At 29.6% G+C, this 23,565-nt stretch overlaps 1 protein-coding gene across 6 annotated transcripts; it reads left to right on the top strand.

Annotated features, from left to right (window-relative positions):
- Positions 1 to 4,669: 4,669 nt before the first annotated feature.
- Positions 4,670 to 23,509, top strand: LOC126850243 (prominin-1-A). 6 transcript variants are annotated; one of them, XM_050593029.1, is made up of 17 exons: positions 4,670 to 4,762; positions 6,095 to 6,475; positions 6,942 to 6,997; positions 7,223 to 7,398; positions 7,956 to 8,143; positions 10,812 to 10,907; positions 13,259 to 13,461; positions 14,590 to 14,725; positions 19,157 to 19,327; positions 20,163 to 20,262; positions 20,864 to 21,058; positions 21,493 to 21,715; positions 22,298 to 22,597; positions 22,668 to 22,826; positions 22,962 to 23,092; positions 23,174 to 23,224; positions 23,369 to 23,509. In XM_050593029.1, exons 1-17 carry the CDS (start codon positions 4,747 to 4,749, stop codon positions 23,397 to 23,399), a joined length of 2,613 nt encoding a protein of 870 aa, XP_050448986.1. In that variant the 5' UTR covers positions 4,670 to 4,746; the 3' UTR covers positions 23,400 to 23,509. The 6 variants fall into 6 exon arrangements, with proteins under 6 accessions (XP_050448986.1, XP_050448985.1, XP_050448984.1 ...); XM_050593028.1 differs by having other exon boundaries at positions 19,136 to 19,327; XM_050593027.1 differs by having other exon boundaries at positions 22,962 to 23,224.
- The last annotated feature ends 56 nt before the right edge of the window (positions 23,510 to 23,565 follow it).

Genomic DNA, 23,565 nt, shown 5'->3' with positions numbered 1-23,565 from the left:
GAGAGAGAGAGAGAGAGAGGGCGAGAGAATGCAGCCAGTCTCCCGATCTTCTAACTGTACCGACACACTCCCGCTGTGCCAAAATCCATCCACCCACGCACTCGCATTCGCGGACACCCTCTATGTATCTTCGTTCTCGGTTGATCGCACGCGATCTTCGACGTGCAAGAGAGAAATGCGACACACTTTTGACGATTACAACACGGCGGTGACGGAACGCGCGATAACAAAGCTTATTTTAGGGAATTGGACGTATATCCGGAAAATACTCTAATCGCTTTAGATTGCTTTTGAATTTATAATGCAATCAGTTAATTAACATGTGCTATCGTCCATTCTTTTTTGATATACATATACATAAATATTCGCAATTTATATTTCTTATTTTTAATATTCCCGAAAATTTCCAGCATTTTTCACTGCATTTTTATTAAAAATTACATAATTATAAAGAATGATTTATAGTGGAAATAATAGATTATATGTAACAGCTGATATTTTATAGAAATTTTGCAACATGTATAAAGTTTACAGAGAGATACATATTATAATAACGTATGATAATACTCATACACATTAATAATTGCTCTCTAGTACTTACTTCCCTGAGTAGACATTATGATATATTTCTGACCACTTTACGTGCAATAAATGAGCCATTTTAAACTTTGTTTAATATATCGCACTTTGCAAACTGTTTTACAAATGTTAAATTAACTCTTAAAAAAGAAAAAGTCAAACTATAATCATCATAATAGAACAATATTTATATTTATTTATTTATGACATGATATTAATACGAATATAAAAAAAGGATGCGTACAATATTTAAAAAATACTATTACCATCCCTTATTATGTACATATTAATAAGTATTTAAAGAGCATACATATAATAAATTGGAGAAAAATTTTTTTTTTTTTTTAAATATCAATAAGTAAAAATTATGTGAATATAAAAAAATTATGTATGCATCATCTGTATTAATTTTACTGGTTTACATAAGATTCTCCGTATATTGAATTGAGCCTCACGATGCATTCGTATTTGATACAGAATATTACAGCATTGGAACATTAAAGTTTGAAAATATTTACTCACAGCCATATCATACAATTAGCCGTATTTTGAAAGAATTGCTTTGAGAAATGGAACGCGCATTACGGTACAGCCAATTAAGAGACCAAGTATACACCTTCGTGTATGTAACCGTAAAAGAGTCTATTCACTGATGGAAGAGGTCTAGTGCCAAGCACCCAGTCATTTGCCATCGGCGAAAGTAATCTCGCGCTTTGTCCGCCATGATTTAGCCACGGTTGGGCACCGCTGTTAGGAAGCCAACCCAATTCTAGTACCACATACTGGAAGCAACTATAGTGAATTCGAATCTTTAGAATCGTCGTTCGTCCACACAAGTCTAACCGTGCAGAAACGGGAGCTATCGATCGAAGAAAAAAAGATCAAATTGCGCGGCGAATCAGATTTTGCGAAAGGAAAAAATTTAAATAGAAGTACTGAATGCACACACAGACTACATTCCGATATTCACTGTCAGTACTGAAAATCTATATGACATAAACGTTTTGAGTACTGGCGGTTAATATCAGAACGCAGGCATACAATAGCATGATATTTTAAATTACCGCATTAATATTTTTTAATTACTTTAATCGTGTTTATTAAATATTTTCAATGATAACAATTTTTGACAAATATCTGTCGCATTTGTATTTTAATACATTACTTTTCTTTTTTGACATTGTACAATAATTTGTGATCTCGAATAAAAAAAGATAGCAACATTGAAAAAAGATTAAAAATTTAAAAACGCTTAAAGTTCATATTTGCGAAACTTAGCAAATAAACAAAAAAATTAGAATTTTGCAATTACACAAAAAAAATTTTTGCAAATACACAAAATTTTACATGTGGAAATATTAAAATTAATATAATGAATCATTTCTTATATCATCTTATATATATCAATTTTCTGTAACTGCAAGTATGTCACAGTTCAAGAAACTTTTGTAATAAGTGGGCAAATATTGAAATAAGAATATGTCTAAAGTTCCTAGACAAGATTTGCAAAATTACGTTCAATATTGAAACATCAATGCAAATGAAACAATTTATTTCTCATCTTTTGACTACATTTTAAGTAGTGCATACTTGCAATATTTTTCACTACATTGTATGAATCAGAGTCATGATGTGAATATCAGCGCTATTTAATAAGGCGCAAAATGGCAGCGAGGAAACGAAAATTCCAGCTATTAATATATTCTTTGACGTACCCTCGGAATACTTTCCAAGTTATTCCACGAAAATATTTCACGAATATAAAATCCATCGATAGTTGAACAGATTTGATAGATCACGAATCGTCGGCAAGAGATTTGAAAAAAAATTTTAATTCGCAAATCAGTTACCGTCGTTTATTCGTAATTCATGAAAAGATTCAATTCTACGATTTTGCAACAAAAAAGTGAACAATAAGACAGATTACAGTCGACTGATCTCCAACTGATCTTCGGAGGATTATCGCTATACAGAGTCGCTTTAGTATAAGCCAGTATCTATCACTTCATTTTTACAAGTAAATAGCGAGCGAAGCAAAATTGTCGGGATCATAAAATGCGGTAAAGTTTGCGCGTTTGTAAAGAATATATTTATTAAAGAGCATTGAATCGTCTAAAAATTTACTCAACACGATCAATACGATTTTACATTATCTTAAAGTTTTTTGCATGTTTTGCATGTTAAAGTTATGGAAAGAACTTTATTCTTATTTCTTTCCTGAATTTTCTTTAGGCAAATATCTACCATTTTGTCGTGCCTCAAGGTTCTTATCAGTAGAACAGCCACGTACAGTACGTACAAGAATGTACGTAAATGGATCACATCTGAGAAGATATATTTAATCCCTCGGGGCAACAAAATTCAACCTTTTAAACTTTTTACCTTTTACATAAGTGCTTTCATACATTTCAATTAAAGTAAAATTTATATTTAAAACAATGATGTGATATTTCTAATATGTATATTTATATCGGAAAATTTAAAATTTATATTGTTTCATCTTTTCCTAGCAGCTCATTGGTTATATAGTAGGCGGAAAGAATTACGGAGAAAATAAACTAAAATTAAGATTATAAAATTTTTATAATAATTATTATTCTAACTTAAAATATAAATTAAAAATTTCAAGATATCTTTATTTATTTTATTCAAAAAATATTATAACATTTATACATTTCAAATATGGAATATTATAAAATTACAATTATAATAATAATAATTAATATTTAAAATATTAAAATGACTGAAATATTTAAGTAGTATTTAGCAAGCTCTGCATATGTTAGTACGTATAAAAACAGAAATGTTTACCTCAATATATGAATTTATGCATTTATTAGAGCATATATATATATTTTCCATGTCTAAATTTATGTGTTAAGGTATTCCTGCTTCCATGTATATAAGAATATTTGCAGCATTAAATCCTATACACACCGCGTATATCATGTATTACATGTCTGTATAGTGTACCATGTACGATTATTATTAGCGCTTGTTTTTTTAATTCGTAATAATATTGTTTATTAAAATAATATAAAGCATTTATATAAGTATTGCTAACAATTTATTTATATGATTAAATAATAAAGTAATCAACAAAATAAAAAATTTGTTAAAATGATTGTAGCTTTTAAAGAAAGAGAAAGGAAGAGTTTCTCCCTAATTTTTAGAATAAATATAAATAAATAATAAAAGAGTTTTTAAAAAAACTTTTTAGTTATGAAAACGACAAATTGTTGTGCAGCATTTTATCGTTTTAAGTTTCTAAATTGAGAGATAAAGATCTCATTAATTTTTTTATTGCTAGACAACTTGTGTAACAAATTGCTAAAGCAAAAACTTTATTGATAAGTTTCATCAATTTTTGTTCGATAAAATTGATTTATCATTTCAAACTTTTTTCGAGCAGAATTGTCTTTTATTAGAAACGATATAAATATAAATTGTATCCAGTAGTACATTAACATTCCTTTAATATATATCATACAAAAATTACGATTTGCATCAAATTAGAAAGTTAAGATTATATGGTCAATGTTAGACAAACTAAACAAGAACTAATTTTTGTTTGTTACGTAAAAACCTTATTTGGAATGTATTCATCACTATCGAGTAACTGTTGGTGCCTGAGTCAGCGATTATGCACTTAATTTAACGGAAACTCAAACATAGTATAACATTTTTTAATCTATATCCGAATACTTGCATAATATATTACAAAGTGCCAAAAACTTAATTTGATTTAATCTTCTTGATTTAATCTTCTTGGTTTAATCTATCGTACAAATTAAAACTATTATTTAATCAAATATATATTAAATACATTATATTATTACAATTTCTTATTTTTGTAACACGTTTTAATTTTGATATTTTTGATATTCTGCTAAATTTTCGAAACTAATTATATTAAATTACATTACGCTCGTTCTCATACAATTTTTTAGTTTTATCGATATCATCTGGTCTCGTTTGTTCAACCCTCATCTAATTCATTATCTTCTAAGAACCGGCAACATTGACACTTGCGGGATTTCATAGAAGCCTCTACAAGTACTAGTAAATGACAGTCTGCCAGTAACTGCGAGTCGATAGAGACACAATTGTTGTTAGTGTTGATTATCGTATGGAGGAAAATATCGGAAAACGGCATTCAATTGGAAAATGATTGTAATCCAAGGCATGAACATTTTACATATTGCTTGTATTTTTTTTGCCGCCTAAAGATACTTTTAATAAAACGTATTAAAATTGTTGTTCTCGAAAAGATATGACACAGAAATAATATTATTTTGACAGTGCTTTGCCGACAAAAAGTGATTTCACACTGAATAAATCGCAAATCTATTTCTACTTGTGCTAATCTGTAGTTATAATATTTTTTATCTAATTTTTAGTATTACTTCTTGTGATGAATTTGCCGAGAGTTAAAATCAATTGTCACGCAAAGGAAAATTTAATTTATCACAAAATAAAAATAAAATTGAAATGAGGAAATTGCTGGATAATTTATTGACGAGATCTTTTTAAACATGACTAATTTTAATCTAACAGTCAAATTATTAAATAAAGATAACAGTTACGCATCAAAGAGTTTTTAATAGTATCTTTAAAAGGAAAATTTTTTTAATATCATTGCAACGTTATGTAATCCTATTTACGACTTAAGAAGCTGTGATGTTTGATCTTCAGAGAGCATTAGTTGGAATTTCAATTTCAGTGCTATTTAAACGTAAGTTGAAGCAGTGCAATCTGACTTCAAGCGCGTATCATGGAATAACATTAATAAAGAGGGAAGAGGAAAGGGCAAAGTCGTCTATGTCATAGTGGAGAAACGTATTTAACATCCTGAATAGATATAATAATCTCTCTATAATTCCTTACTTCTTAACAGACAAGCTTAGCAGATAGTTTAAACTAAAATATATGTACATATATCAAATTCAACATTATACAAACTTACTTTTTGTATTGTTAATAATATTATTATACTATTAAACAATCATTGTCTTATTACGCTCGCTAGTAGGAATAGTTAGTAGAGCAGTTAAGCTTCACGAATAATTATAAATGTACGTAAATATTATCTTTATTTAGTTATTTTTTTATAAATAAAAAATGTCATATTTTAAAATAAATGTATCTATAAAATATATATAATTATATGAATCTTTGTTAAAATTTTGTTAACAAATATTGTATATTTATCAAATATAATGCATTAAAATACATCTCACTGTTACTAGGTAAAAAAAAGATAATATTGTAAATACTTTTATAAAATTATAAAAAATATAAAAAATAAATACATATAAATATTTATAAAGTACTTATAAAGTTTTAAATTATATGCTAAATAATACCTATATGTTAAATAATACTATTGAAATAATGTCTATAATTTATAATTTTTAAAATTTAATAAATTATTATTATTATTATTGCTTTGATTTGCATGGAAGCAACAATTTGCGACAGCATCATGTAAGATCCACTTCTCTAAAACTTACAGTCTTTCTTCTGGTCATCGCTACCTCGAGGGCATACACGCTTCAAGAATCAGTCTCAACTGATACGATCCCGGGTGGTAACAATTGCTCGACCACCGACAGCTTCTTCATTTTTCGTTCCTTAAACGAAACACAGGAGAGCGAGATAGACACGATGGCGACGAACGTGCTCCTTGAGGATACGAGAAACAACTCGAACATATCGCATCCGGGGACGTTGACCTCCTCTAGAGACTGGGACGAGAAACCGAAACTAAAGTTCCCGAAATTTGCCACGGAGGAGCGTTACAAGATGGCAAATTTGCATCTCGATAAGGGATGGTTCGCCTTCGATTACCTCAGAGGCTTCCTGTCCTTTGTACAACCTTATGACGTACCAATCGGTAAGGTGATCGTAAATGATTCTTGTTATAAATTTTAATAAGCTTGTATATGCTTTTAAAAGACATACATATACTTGGACAGATGAGTTTTAGATTATCAGCAATAATCAGCACTTTGTGAAATATTAGTTGTATCAATAATTCATATTTTAATGGAAAAATAAAAAAAAAGTTTTGTGTATGTACACATATCAAACTTGTGTTATAAAAGCTCGATTTATTATCATTTAATCGTTTATTTTTCATAGTTTTTAATTTCATGATCAATTGATTTTTATAGGTAATTAAGAATTATAATCAAAAGATATCTGTTTTGTATAGAAAGCGACATTCAATATTTTTATCCTACTGTTTAATTGCTCTCGGTTCAGCGAGTAATTTAATAGATTTCTCGATACTATCGAACAATTAGCACCTTCCTTCCAATTAGCAGAGAGAGAATTATAATTCTCCTCGCTCTTTACAGATTTACTAGCGGACGTTGTGGAAAACCGCATAAGCACCATCAAATTGATTTCAGGGGTAAGACGAAATCAGGCTAGAGATATTTAACTACCGACGAACAATGAAGTAGTTCATTAAAGAAAGACTTCATTAAAGCATCGCTGCCCTCTTGATGCTTTTTCCTTCATTTCGGAAAGAGAGAATTTTCCGCGGCGCGATGTCTGCGATACATAATCGTTACGATCTAACGTCATGCGGACGTTACTGTTAAGTTTCTCACAAGCCTTGTCGTAACTTTTACAGTCTGTGCACGTGGAAGCAGCTTTTCTGGGCTTAGCAGGCGTGTGCTGCGTACTGGCCTGCATAATTCCTGGCACAGAACTTTGGCTCGCCTGTCGACCAATCAGACAGGATTATAAACCCTCTCAGCATCCCGGTGTTCTCGCATTTCTCCTCGCCGTTCTCGCCTTTATACTCGGGTAGGATCCATGACGATTTCTCCGCTCTTAAATATCGCTCTGAGAACTTATTACCATCACTTCCAACCTTACTCGTGTTCCCTGATTCTTCTGTCCCTCTTGATTACATTCCGTGAGTATGTAATCGTCGCAAATTTAAAAAGACGATGAAATTCTCGTGATTGTATTGATTTATTGAATTAATGATACACATTTCTTTATTATTTTATGCTTGATATAAATGCACAATTATTTTTATTATTTATTTTTAATAATCGTTAATAGTAAAGATAAAAAAATAAAATATATATTTATACACAATAATTACATTTTACATACAAAGGTATAGCCCAATTATTCCTTATATATATATATAAAATAATTACATTAAAAAAAATGTGGCTATATTAATATTAGATGAAGAAGTATGACGAAAATAAATGAAAATAGGAAAAAGGGAAGAGCGGTCTAAGTAAGTATATATATCCAGCTATTCATTTCGCTATGATGACGGAGAACCTTTTACCTAAAGCAAGCACTCGCTACGTTATTCATAATCCTTGATGCGTGATTCACAGGTCTTGCATGGTGACAATGATAATATGCAACGAGGCGTTGGCGGCTGGGATCGGGAAGTTACCTATAACGGTAGAGACGGCGTTGCAGGATTTAAAGGACTACCACACAGATACTACGTCACAAATACGAAAATGCCTTACGAGAAGTTTGGACGTGGCTAGCGAAGCAATTCTTGCGGATCTGGACAGTGAGTAAAATTTTTTTTTTTCTCAAGATATTCAAAACACACTGGTCGCGGAAAATTTATTTTGAGTATAAATAATGCGCTCTATATGTTATTATACTTAATAAAAACAAGATGCTACATCACTTTTAATAAGAATTGCGAAATGATTTTGGAGATGTTTACTCTGAACATTCTCTTCTATTGTATTCAATGTACATACCATCAACGTAAATGTATCCAAATTATCATAATTGCGTCTTATCTTAATTGCGCTTCCAAACTTTTTATCTTTGTGTTTGTCACGCATGACATGTGAAGAGTATCGAATAGAGTATGAGAAATTAAGAAATAAAAAGAATCATTAAAATTATTATTTATATAAATGTTATAATATGCGCAATTTTCTTATAAATATAAAAATATGCCATAATAGAGAATAAATTGAGCAAAACAAAATTTTTGAAAATTATTTGAGCATTTTTTGAAATTGCTTTTTGTATGTTGTTTTCATTCTTTTACTTTTAATTAAAAAAATTCTTTTCTCTTATTGAGAGATTAAATAATTGCTTGTAACGTGACTGCTAATGGTAGTAGAAATACAGCTCACGGTCTATTAACTAATTTCCGCAGGAGGTTACGTGTGGAAAGCGGAGAACCGCTTGCGGTTCGATTGCTAGAACTCCGCTACTTTGATGCAAGCTAATAGTTACAAGCAACTCTCCGTTCTTGATTCTTGAACGTAGCCACAAAGCTGGCTAATTCAACTTAATGTTAAAACGATTTGTCAGATTTAAATAATTTTATTGCATATGTATGAACTTGACCGTAGTCAAAATCGCACGATTTAATAATTTATGGCTTAATATAATAAATAAAAGAAATCTGGGCAGTCATTGAAAATAATATTTATAATGTCAATATTCAAATGTTAGAAATTTTATTACAATTTAAGAATTTTAAATCTAAATTTAGCTTATACTATACTAAATCAAAAATTATTTAATAACTGACGTAGAGTAAAAATAACATAATGATTACTTTTTTGAAGTAAAAAATAAATTATATATATATATATATATGTAATGAAGAACAATAATCAGCTCTCTGGACTTTTAATATTTATGTCTTATGCATTAGCAACAAAGGTAAATTTATAATTATGTGTAGTATTTAAATTTTAAAAAACTTTTGTTTTGTCCAATTATTTTTTATTCATTTTATGTATGAACATATTTAATTCCCTGACGAGTTTATCTATTTCTTTTTGCCATTTATTTTACCATTTATTTACATTTTATTTTATTTTAAAATTATATATACACGTATACATACAAAATATATAGCAGTTTAAAATTTATATTTGCAAAATTTTAAAATATACATTTGATCTGTTTTTTTACGCATTATTAATTAAAATTCTCCAAACTCTTAATTAGTTAAACAAACAATTAAAATAATTAAGTTTTGATCCGTCTTTTAGAAATTGATATGTCAATTTAAAACTTAAAAATTAATTATTAATTTTTACAGGAATAAAATATTGTATTAAATTTATTATTATACTAAATTTAATTTCGTCCATACACATTAAATCAAAAATAAATTTAAATATTTATAAATCTATATTGTGCATAGTCGCAAAAGCAATTTAGTAAGTTCAGTCTGTATTTTCAGCCAAATACATGAATTATCTAAGCAAAGTGCAGATGTCCGGCACCATCATCTAATGACATTTTCCTCAACTAAAGATGCATATGCATCTAATGAAAGCTATCGACAGTCTATAATCATTACTTAATGGGTCCATTGTCACCTGCACGTTAACAATCTTGAGCAAATTGAGCTCGTTAGTGCAATGCAACTGCTGGACACTATGCGTGTTTGCTATCACAAAGCTCGCGCGTATACACATTGCCGTCCCGTCTTGATTTCAGATCACGTACCGCGCGCCAAGTGGAACGACAATGATACCGGTTTATCGGCAATTGACTATACGTGTCGTTTCATTCGGATTCTATATACTAAACATATATATCATAATAAGGAATTAGATTTTCGGCAATTGATATCGTGATATTAAACTCGAGATTACAAAGTATTGTTCAATGTATTTCACAATGTTTATAGTGATAAGATTGTTTATATTAAATTTTCTATCATCTATTTTGTCTACAAACTTCTAGACTCCCTTGTATTAATGAAAAATATATTTTTAATTGTTATCAGAGGAATTTTGCGTAATACTGTTAAAGATCTGCATTATCAAATCACTTGCACATTGACCCGATACCTATCAGACAACGATAACTGATGGATACAGAGTGGATAAATTATTACTGTCACGCATAGACGTGACAGAATTTACAATATCGCGTCTATGTATTGTATGTATATTTGATAGCCCGAGGCGATCGCGATTCATTTTTAACAATTTTTAAAGATCTATTTCCCATTTTACTCTTTTACAGCTCTTTGTATTTGTTTTGACATTGTTATGACATTTTAACAATTTCTCTTTGTGAAATTTTTAGAACTGTGCTATTGACAAGCAATTCTTTGACAATATATTATTTGAAGTCCTCTAGTAAAAGTGCTCTGTGTTTGTATAAGCACATGTAATGTTTAATAAAAAATGTCCGTAAAGTAAAAATAGACGTATCTTTAATAATATTTTGCTTGTGTTTTACAGATGTCGAGGAATTGTTGGGCAAACCTGTTCAGACGGAACTCTCCACCGAGACTGGACTGGATGTGGCATTGGATGCACTCGTTGATTTGGCAAACGGTAAGTTGTAACAAAACAAACAAAAAAATAAAAGAACAACAAAAAGAAATATATAATATATATGTAAAATCACGTAATATCAGACAAGATTTCTCAAGCTATTTTTAATTTCTAGCTATACTTGAATTTCTAAATCGTACCAAATACATTGCATCACAAATTATTCTATTGAAATTTTGAGATGTAGAATCGGAAATACTGACAAGATTAAATTTTTATGTTTTCGACAACGATTAATCGACAGCTGTAATTTATAAATAGATAAACGTACTCTTTCGAGCATAAAAAATTATAGCTTAAGATATTTGTGACTCTTAGTATTATGTATCTGGTGCAATAGATATTACTGTGAATATTCCATGCTAATATTATAGTTCGTTTGTCGGAAGGTGGCGATGCACTTCGGAATGTTTGCATATTCATAACTGCAATATCTACGTGCGTGTTCGTCGTACGTATATTAATTTATGCGTCGAATTGCACGTTCCGTATGGAGAAGCGACCACGTCGTTCACTCGTTGTTGCCTCGCGAATTGCGCGTGGTCATAATAAATCTGATGACTCCCGTGGATTTACTGTATTCTGCGATGCATCATGCCACAATATTCATTTAACACTAATGATTTAATGTTTCAATACAGAGTAAGTATGGCATCATGTCACGCAGGCCAATAATTTCGTTTATATCAACGCTAAATAAAATTAAATAAATGAATGTGTCCAAGAAATGGAAATCATTATTTTAATTTTAATTACTTTGAAAGTCAAATACATACCGAAAACTTTCGTTTCAATAAACATATATTATCGATTTCAAATATCTGATATTATTTGATTAATCAAACGTGTTTAATTAGTACATCTGTACATATGTAAACGCTATTTTTGGAGCCGCAAATTAATTCGATGTCTCGAGGGTAGTTTAGGTTGTTTCTATTAAGATCATTCGGTCTTCGAGAGAATATTCCGTCGTTAAATGACCTCCTCGATCTAGAGTGTCACTTAGTCAGGATACTAAGTTACTAACAGTATACTAACTAAATTAGCAGGTACTACCACAACTACATCCCTCTTGCTATCTCCTTTCAAGCAACCCCTAGCGTAATCACTACACGTGTACTATACGTACACGCTGTGCTTGATGCTCTCTACCGGGTGCTAAAAAATTATTCCATAAAATGCATTTATTTAAAAGAATTGTTAAGAAAAGTAGCGATAGAGCAATTGTATTTTAAAATAAACGTGTCTCTTTTTCTTTTTTTCCTCTCTTTTCTATTGATGCTTTCTACTTATATAGTTTTTATCGATCTATTCGAAAATATAAAAATTATATAGCATTAGAAAATTTAGATTGAAAAAATTAAGAAAATTTTTGAGAAATATATATGAATCACTCAAAGTAAAATTCGGAGTAAATAACGGATTATCGATATTGAGCCAACATAAATAAGAAAGGCAAAGTTGTGCGCACCATCGTCCGAAAGTTTTAATTAGAGAAGATTTCAACTGCGAGATGAAGTTCTTAAAGATTTTACCCTTGCATGGTAAATATTAAATATTATATCCGTTTTTCACACACACTATATGTATATATATATATATATATATATAATTTTTGTTCAATTTTTTTTTAGTTACACTATGTTGCGCGCAATAATAAATTCATAGCACACGCCGTATAGTTCGTCTGGAGACATAGCCATGGGGCATGACTCAAGGGTTTCTCACGATGTGCGATGTTTGTAGTAGAATTAATTCAAGTAATGAAAACTTATTACGGTGGAAGCAAATGTTCGAAGACATGATACGAGACACGCTATCGCTATCTTATATTTCCCATCAGTGTAGACAAAGTCTAATATATTAATAGGCGAGTGGCAGCATCTTATAAATTGCTTCGTTACACCGCGCGTTATTACTTTCAGTTGCTGCTAATAGTTTGATAACCTATTTGAATACACGGTATATTGAAAATTCGATCTAGAATTATTAACGCTATGGATCTCGATTATTATCAAATGGACAAAGATAAATGCTCGTTATTAGATTACAGAAATCTCACATTAGTGATATACATGCTTGTAACTTTCATGATCTATATCCAAAGTTTATCTTTTATTAATAAACGTACACTATATGTGTGTGCTCGACATATATCAATGTTAATAATGTTCCTTCAGAACTGTTCTTCTGAATAGAAGCAGATATTATTTCGGTAGGTTTGATTTACTATACACTGTAAACTTGAGTAACTTCTCTGTGTCAATTTCTAAGGGTGTTAGGTAACCGAACATAAGAACAGTGAATACAGAATATATACGCCGTTAATGATATCGTATCGCATGTTTCAGCGACGCAAGAGTTATCTGCCAGAACTGAATCTTTGCTCAGAGAGGGTGAGAAAGCTCACGAACTCGGATTGGAATTGAGTAGGGAAACGGACGAGATACGACGAGACTTGGAAGGTGCGGTGAGAGCATGCTCGGGTCCAGATCGTTCTCTTTGTGCTGTCATTGACTCTTCGGGGATTCGCTTGGATCTACGGATAGAACGGGTGAATAAACTTTACGATTGACGTTGGTTCGGTCTAATGCGTTCGTATCGAATAAACGATTTGATTTGCGGGCGGATTTTTATCACGCTTTTGTATGTAAATATTTTTATTTATCTACAGCAAAATTTATTTAAATAAATATAAATAGATAAAATACAATCGGTCGATTTAATTAACAATTATAATTGGTAGTTACAATTACATATGGCAGTTTAAATTTGTTTGAATCAGCTATAGCAATGTTTATTATTATCTTTTAATTATAATTGTGCTTAATGTTTATGTTTGTATTTTTTTTTTGTATCCATGTCTTATAACATGTTTCACTTTTTCACGTATTTATTTTATATTTTTATTGTTATTTATAATATTGAATTACTAAAACATAATATTGTAATTATAAAAACTTTTACATTTTTACAGTTCCTGCAAAACAGTTTTACTTTGCTCTTTTCATATTCAAAATGCTCATATAAATTTTAAATAAAAAACAATGATTGTTTAAATTGACAACCTACAATTTTGCAGTACATAAGAGTACTGTAGCGAAAATTTTTCAAGAATCTCTCTTTATCTTTCGTCAGTCACGGAATTTCATATACTCTCATGCATGTACATGTGAATACACATAACACTTCCAGATTCAAGTACACCCATTTTTCTCATCGTTAGCGAATGAATTCAACCACATGATAATAGCGGTATTATTCTTTCGCAACTTCCGCTTTTCTATCTCATTTATCCTTCATTCTATTTTCTCAAAATTTATTTTCTCGCATACATTAAGTGTATTAAAATATCGCTACTTTGCAAAAAATATCAAATTTACTATTTTAGCAAACTTGTTGATCTCTGATATGTATCGATACATTTTTCGTTCTCCTATGATCGTTCTATTGTTATATTGTCTTTGTACAGGTTGACTCTGAATAAACACAAATCAAATCTCATTAATAAAAGTTAATATCTCTTTTTATAGAATAAAATATTGAAAAATTACACATATACGTATATAAACTAATTGTCTCGAGATTTGGAAAGAGGTTAAAACGATCAAAAACTTTTAAAATTTTACTATTGAAATTTAATTCGCTTGTTTTGAGACACTGTGTATGCTTTTTGTCGCAGCTATTGAAAGACGATCGTTTGCAACGTCTATGGAACATCAGTCAGGGAAATTTGACGGAAGCAGGACGGCGAGCTCGCGGAGAATACCTCCACGTACCGCACCACATCGCCCGGACCACATTGGATGCTCGTAACCGTAGGTAGAAAATTCACGATTCCGTTCTCCGAATTGATATTATATGGGAAAAAGTCGCGAAACCTGTGTTCTCAATACGGAGCCTTTTTCAATACAAGTCAGTCGTAGTCAAACGTGCCTGAGAAGGGTCACGAATATGGATTCTGCAGAATTTAGTTGAGCGTATAACTATTTGGTTCTAAGAAGAATCAAAATGGGAGGCGGCAGGAAGGGAAGAGAAAACGATGTGCGCTATATAGCGTCAGAAAACTTTCCGGCATTGATGTCATGTATTATGATACGTTATAGCACGCGCGACGACACGTTGAGATCGCGATGACACTTCAGCGCAGAAACTTCGCCAAAGATCTCGCGTACTCGAAGAAAGCTAAATTAGTCCCTTCAACGCCAGGTTTCTCTAAATGTTATGCAAAATGACGTGAGTTAAGCTGAATAAATGGCTTATGCAGCTCTGTTGGGGAAATAATAAATGACACGAATAAGTGCCATTTCACGATATAACTCGCTAATTTACAAAAACAAAATTGTATACACAACGTATATACATTTCAAAGATTTTTCTTAATTCTTCTTTTATTTATGTACTGTTTAATTTACTCTCTGAGATAAAGTTTTTTACCATAAAAGTTTAGGCGCATCGATAGCTTTTCGAGCACTCGACACTAATTTGTCAATGTTTCATCTTAATTGTACATTAATTTAGAAATAATTATATTTTTATATTAATATTTTTATTATTATATGATAATAATTAAATTACATTTGCAATAATAATCGCAGTATGTGTGTTGTTCTAAAATATCTGGCACAGTTTGTCTAATTAATTTCAAAGCTTTGTACGAATAGATGCGTTTGCTCATTCATAAAATAATTTCCATCACAAAAATTCAGGTGGCAATCGGAAAGAACGCAATCTACTGCTGCAAACAATGTAAGAGAAAGATAAAAAAAACGTTTGAACCTTGGTGAACTTTTGCCGCAATTAAACCATAGCAAATGTTGAGAAATCTAGCTGTAGTTTAATGTTGCGCAAATACGTCCCGCATATTTTGACTAATTTAAAGTAAACAAACACAAGAAAGTCTTATAGATTTAAAAAAAAATTAATCTGAAAAAGAAAGATATGGATTTTGAAAAAAAAATTTCCATCTCCATCGATGCTTGTATTTACAAAATATATATATATATATATATATATATATATATATATATTTGTTTTAACAATATGTAAGAAACTCTTGCTATTACAATCACCGATATCAGTACTTCTTATAACTTGAAAACTTTTGCGGAAGGAACATCAAAGAAAGCCGACTTAGACCGTAAATTGGGGAATAAAGAAAGAGTTAAAAATAGATTTCTATCATATAGGAAGAACTATTATATAAAATTTGTTTTGAACGCTGCATACTTCGAGAAGCCGACAATATTAAACTTTTAAAATTTTTTGGACTCTCTATGCAATATTTCATAGACATTATTTCGACATAAAGCCAATATCGAGCAAGATGGAATGAAAAAGTGAAGTTTTGAAGAAGATACTCTTTTTGTAGATTCATAACGTGCACATTATCTCCGCTGAGTGTTTTTCTTCACTCTTTCGCTCTCCATGTTTTCTCTTATCTCTTTACACTTTACATATCTATATCTATATATCGTTCAGTAACAGTGATGTGTTTAAGGCATATTATAACTTTAAAGATAAACAAATCAGACTAAGTTAAATCACATTTTATCATGAATAACGCTGGAAAAATATAAATTTGTTTTATAAAAATGCATTTTGATGTTTTTATAAATAAAATTTTAAATATTATATTTAGAATTTTACATCTTTAATGTTACATGTACGATAAAATTAAACTTTTTTAGATATTTCTTTTCTATTATCTCTTAATTATCTTTAAAATATCACAATAAGATCACAGTTCTATTTTTGCTAACTTTTGTTAATAATATTTTATATCTCAAAAATTTTTTTTTTTCAAATCGTAAGAGTCTTTCAGGACATTGATATATAATTTCAAGAAATATAATGCATATATTAATTCCTGATATTATATAAAATGCATATCAATTTTCAGCGTGAAATATTACGAATACATTATATTTGCGTAATTTTCAAATGCAAAATTATTTAAAAAAAGGTTCATATAATCAAAATGATAATTAAAATGGAATTCATGTTACTGAAATATTCTATTTTTTAATATTTATAAGAAATATTATAAGTTTTTAAATAATAAATTAAATAATAAATTTAAATTATAATAGTGTATAATTTTATTTGAAGATTACAAATATCTCTCTCTATGCATGTATACATATATTATAAATGCAATATGTTTATGTGCACGTATTACATTCATTTAGAATGACACGGAGGAAAATATTAATCGATTGGAAAAAAGCTTACAAGATATTCACATTAAATCCCTTTGTTAAAAGGATTCCATTACACCTCCATTCCTCCCTGCTTCCTTGCCACTTTTTAGATCAAGTAGTTTAACGTGAAACGTCACGTTTCTCAATAGCACGCTTTTTTGCGCACTCTTTCTACTCTTTTTCTATGTAGTACTGTATAAACGATATTTCGTCACGGGAGACGCGTCAGCGTTTCTACCCCAAAATGCGATGAACTCGAGATCGACGGCGAAGAAGGGAGAGTCAGGGGATTTTATCTTTAATAGACAAACGAAATGCGGTAAATGCTTCGAGCAAACATCTTGGTAGATACCACGATCGTGTTATATATCTCTCCCAAGGCACCCGTATAAACTTTCGCGCTGGGATCGATGATTGATGCTGGAAGAGTCTCGCTTTGACGGCCTGTCGTGTCGGGCAATATCACGGACCTATTCTACTTACTATTTCGCTAAATACCGATATGTGTGCTTTGTAACATTAACGAGATAAGCTTGCAGAACAATTTAGAAATACAAATTGTATCATTATTGTGAACGTAACAATAATATTATTTATCAACTCATTTTCATGTTTTTTGTATTGAAATTTGAAATATAAGTCATTCTTAATAAGTAAATAAAATGAGAAAAAATTCTACAGAAATATATTAAGATGCTAATCCAAAATAATTTAAAGAACAATGTTTGATGCATACAAAAATTATAAATTAATAATTTATTTCTTTATTTTAAATGTTCAATTTTTGTTTGTCTTAATCAGTTTTTATTAGTATACAATATTCTGGCTTTAATTATTTTATTATAAATCGTCATATATAATCATTGCTTCTGCATTAAACATCTTTGATTTTATATAATAGAAAACATGCATATAATTTATTTGCTTCTGCGAATTAATATTAAAAAATATTTTCAAATAATAGTGCTGATATATAAATAAGCATTAAGATAAGCATTATAAAATATTCTTGTTGTTGAATAATGAATATTGCTTTTCCAGCTAATCAAACGGAAAAATTTCAAAGAAATTATTAATAAAGAAAATTGAGAATATCCCCCGATTAAACGAAAAATGATGGATGTTATGTCGTGGGAATGTCGATGAACCGAAGCGACGCGAGCTTGTATTCCTGTCGACTTCTCTTAACTCGCCATCGACCAATAATGCTTGTCGCCCGTCCATGCACCATCCATCGGTAGACAGATCCGATAGGGAGATGACGGCCGGGATCTAATGCGAAATCCATATCACATTAATATTACTCTGTGAAAAAAAAGTCGCAAAAAAATTGTAAAGGTTTGCCCCATTGCCGGGGTGATAAAGTTCAACGTCTGTCGATCGGAGATTGCTGTCAAGCAGTTTTAACGTTTCTGCACGTTCGCAAAGAAAACTAGATTGTTACGAGAAAAGTTTGCCGTTAAAGTATTCTGTCTGTTAGCACGTTATATAGGATTGACTTTCGCATTAAATTCCATATTGAACATTTTTAAGCAACTTTTTGTTAGAAAAAATAAAACATTGTTAATTACATTGTTAATTACACATCGTTTATGTATTCATCTTTTGCATTTAATTGTTTTTTAGCTAACGTATAAAAATTATTACTCGAGAGATTTGTTTGAACAGTGTAATATAATCTCATAAAATATTAAATATTATTGAGTTATCTTAAGAATCTTGGTGCGTTAATCATGTTATTTATAACTGCTATATTCATATTAAAATATATATATATAGAAAATTTTATATTTCTATATACATATATATATATATATATATATATATATATATATATATATATATATATACACAATAAAATTAAATATTGAATTGACATTAGAAATCCGAAAAAAAACAATAAAACATTATGGGTATATTTTTAAGTATATATTAAATGTATATTTTTTGTAATTCTATTCCTTCTCTGTCAAAATACCCATGACCAACATCAAATAGCCAAAAATTGAGATGACAGGAACGTAGAAAAATTCTATATTGCCGTAGAGATTCGGCGCGAGATCAATGCAGCACGTGCCAGGATTGTCGATCAAACGCGCCATGTAGAGACGAATAGTTTCGAACTCTCAAAGCAGCTGGATTCTGTGAGAAGCATCGCGGATTACGCTATTCCTCGTGTCATCGCTTTCGAGCATATCAGGTGGATTGTCGGTATAGGTACGTAGAATTTTTCAAGATTACATTGAATATTTTTCCGTTATTCACCGCGTTCGCTCTGGTATTTCAAAAAACGGTCGCGAGATCATGGCAAGTATCTGCATGTGAGTGAAGGATTTAAGCAGATAACTCTGTTAGACAAAAGTCAGACATATTTTTATACACATTTCTCTGTGTTTCTTTTCTTCAATGTAAATTAAAATAATACTTTTAAGAATCGAGAAAATAATCTAATAATTTTTTCTCATATTTTTTTAATAACAGTAATAAAATGTATACCTATAAAAATGCATAAATAAATGCATACATTATCATTTATTAAAATAAAATTTTAAGTAAGCTTTGATACAATACTTATTTGCGCACGGATTATTTACTTATGCAATAATTTAAGTTGAAAATAAAAATAGATTTTTTATGTACGATAAATTAAATATATATATTCTAAATTTATTATACAGAGAAATGGCAGAAAACATTAATATATACTTTTTTATATAAACTGTATAATGACAATATCATTGATTAAAGCAGTGATAAGATTTAAGTGAGTATTTCACTGATTTTCAGTGGAAGTGCTCATACTTTGTACTCTTTTGTCTTATGATTTACTTATAATAATGATAATAAAATTTGATCGAAAAATTAACTCTACTACCACTAACTGATTCTTTTTACATTTAGTTAGATTGCAGTACAAAGCTGCTATACTTATAATTAAAATTATTGCTATCAGTTATAATATACTAATTTTATTATATTAGGCTTCTCTTACAATTTAGAGCAAATAATTGATGAAAAATGATACATATTTTCTTGCTTATGAAATGTGCAGCTAGTATTCTATGTATACTACTGGTCTTTTTGCTATTGATTGGGGGTTTGTGCTGTCGTTGGAGATCATCCGAAAATAAAGTACGGCCAACCCTTTTATGGTAAGTATTATATAATATTATTGCATTGCATTTTTTCTTTTTTATTGTTATAAAGTATTATATTGAATAAGAATTTATGTGAAATTTGTATATAACTTTGTTATATAGTATGTAGTGCACAATTCAGGGATTAATTATCTGTTTAATTATTTGATTCATTCATATCAAGTTTAGTTTATTGTATTATATATATATTAGATATTTATGTTAAATATTACAAAATATTGTCTTAAAAAAATATATATATATGTATACAATATTATATATCTCAATCAAAATTTATTAAAATAATTCTATTAAAAAACAAAAAAACAAAATTAATATAAATATATTAAATATAATTAATTATTTATTTAATTAAATAATACCTACAAATATGACTTATATAATTAAAATAAATAAAATAACTTCTGGTTTTTTTATATAAATATTTTACTATAGGAAGAACATTTATCGATATTATAAAATTGACAATATTAGAAGATAAATAAATATTTATATTATAAATTATTATTAAATCTAATAGCAAACAGCTTAATCGTAGATAATCCTAGATTTAATAAGACAGATCGTCAAGCTGAGTGTGTCGATCAAATTTCAGTGCTGTGGTTACGAGTTGTTTTGTCTCGATTACACTCTGGATAGTATTCATCGTGGCTCTAGGCATCGCCAGCCATACGGAAATGTTGATATGTCGACCACTCTATGATCCTGACTATCGTATTATAGAAGCCATGCTGGAAACCCGAGCGTTTTTAGGAAGAAGGCTTGCAGTACCCCTCAAGGAGCTCTTTGAGTAAGCTATGTTATTTTAATCAAGCCAATCAAGCTTTACGTAGATATTATCTCTCGTCTTAAAAGAAGTAGGTTAAACTAAAATTTATAGAGAGATCATACATAATAATACTAATATACGTTATACATATATTAAAAGAAAAAAATATTTTTAAATTAATATCGTAATTTAATCACATTTTAATTGTAATTAAAATAAAATAAACTTTTCATATTTTTATTATCAAAAATAAAATATTACATATTTTAATACATCGTTAAATATAAATGTAGCTCTATGTTATTTGACTGTAGACTATACACAGTCAATATATAAATTATATTTTTTATTTATATTTTTTTATTAGGTATCCCTCAGGCTGTAAGGGACAAATACAGAAAGCGGATATTTACACAATGTGAGTTACAGTTTTCAACAGTAATATTTATTTGCAGAAAATGTCGAAACAACGAGGCAGCTTATCCCGCTTTCGGCCTAGAAAACACGATGAAACTGGAACGTTTGACTGCGCATTGGACATGGCTAGGCTTGTCTAGAGCAATCTCAAATATCAAAATCGATTTAAAAGGTCTCCGAATATTAACACCGAATCTGCAGCAAAGCCTTCAGGATTTCTTATATGCTTATGGTTTGAACCTCACAGCTCACAGAATAATGGTACTTACGTTTATTTAAGAGTACTTTATATTATTTATATTTTTCTAATTTTTTATTTTCATATTTTTGTTCAAATAAAAACAAAATATGTAGTTTTTATGTATAAGAATAAATGCAGAAATTTTCTGGACTTTACTAATTTGATTAAAGCTTGCAATTACTCAGCACAGTTATGAAAAATTGTCTTGAAGGAAAAATTCACTAGCATATTAAAAGAAAGTAACAAATTACAGCTGTATAACTACATAATACTAAACGGCTAATATTATATGATAAACGACACGCATTTCATAGCGAGTTGTTCCCGTGATTATGCTTCAATGACGCTGCTAATTAAAATCTATTTAGCTGCGTGTATAGCTACGTCAATTCATCAAGTATACAATGCATATACAATGCGCGTATATCTATTTTAATGTCTTCATTTTGCATGTATAATACGTCATTCAAATATAATTAATAAATGCTATTTCATAGTTTGCAATAATATATTAATTAATGAAATTTAAAGCTAAGTTAAAAATAACTATCCATAAATATTAATTCCAGATATCTCTATTAATATTTTTTATTCTCTTGCAGATTCAAGGGCCAATTCTGAATAAAGACTTGACTACAATGTCAGATCAATTAGACAATATATCCCGTCAGCTGCAGGATCGAAGTATTGCTAGGGAACTGCAAAGCATTGGAATAACAATGCGCGATTTGACATTGAGACGGGTAAAGCCGCTAATGAAATTCCAAGACGATTTAGTGTATCGCCTTGCAATTCTGGAGTTGAAAGTGCAACCTCTTTGGCGTCAAGTTAATCAATCGATTTCCCATCTGAGAACTATACAATATTACATAGATCATCAGGGAGAAAAGATAGCTCAATTGGTGGGCAACATGCTAAAAAAATATTCGTAGATTATGAAAAATACGAATTCAACGAATTTTACATTTACAGAAGACAAAGTCGTACGTAGATCGAATGGCGAGTTATCTAGATCAATGGCGGATGTATGTTCTTTCGGAAATAGGCACGGGAGTATCTAAATGTCGACCTTTGTGGGACATTTTAGAAGGAATCAAATACTTATTGTGTGGTCACATCTTAAGTCCTTTCGTATGTACAATTAAAAATAAAGCCATTAACTATTCTAATATCTAACAATAAATGATAATTAATTAATAAAACATTCAACTACAATAAAACCTTGAGCGCATGTTTAACAAAACTTTTTATATGATTAATATTTAGAACGGTTTCTGGTTCGCTATATTTGTATGTGCAGTCGTCATGATTGGCAGCACACCAACAGCTCATATTTTATCACTATTATACAAGAAACAATTTCACTTCACGGAAGATATTATCTTGCCAACAAGATCGTTAGTATATCTCATTATAAATTATTTCAGATCCAATTTCAAAGGATTTAAATTAAAAATAAAAATATACTTTTTTGTTAGGGTAAGTCTTGAACTCTCTACGAATGACGATAGAACATGGCAAATGCCGGAGTAAGTATAATTAAACATATATAATATATTTTAATATTTTATATTTAAATTACGTATTGTAATATATAATATCAAAAGCGTGTATAAAGCGATTATAAATTATTGATATTGAATTCTATTTATAATTGAAATTATATTTTACAGTCCACCGCCGCTGCCGCAAAGCGATTGGTAATAATGACGAAAAACGAGACTTCATATTGCAAGCAGAAAAATATTAATATGGCATCAAAGTTGGCAAGAATATAGTAAAGAATATGGCAAGAAAATTGAAAATGCTTAAAGTATAAATCGTAAATGTTGCTTGTGTTTGATTTATCGTAAAGAGATTTCTCTACATT

Source organism: Cataglyphis hispanica, chromosome 6 (genome assembly GCF_021464435.1).
Source record: "Cataglyphis hispanica isolate Lineage 1 chromosome 6, ULB_Chis1_1.0, whole genome shotgun sequence".
NCBI classification, from domain to species: domain Eukaryota; kingdom Metazoa; phylum Arthropoda; class Insecta; order Hymenoptera; family Formicidae; genus Cataglyphis; species Cataglyphis hispanica.
Note: the sequence above shows the minus strand (reverse complement) of the source record. Positions and strands in the feature narration are given on the sequence as shown.

Excerpts from the sequence above, each read along its gene's own strand:
- LOC126850243 (XM_050593026.1), top strand. Across the intron at positions 21,716-22,297 it reads TCACAGCTCACAGAATAATG|ATTCAAGGGCCAATTCTGAA; the intron begins GTACTTACGTTT and ends ATTCTCTTGCAG. Across the intron at positions 22,598-22,667 it reads GAGAAAAGATAGCTCAATTG|AAGACAAAGTCGTACGTAGA; the intron begins GTGGGCAACATG and ends TTACATTTACAG.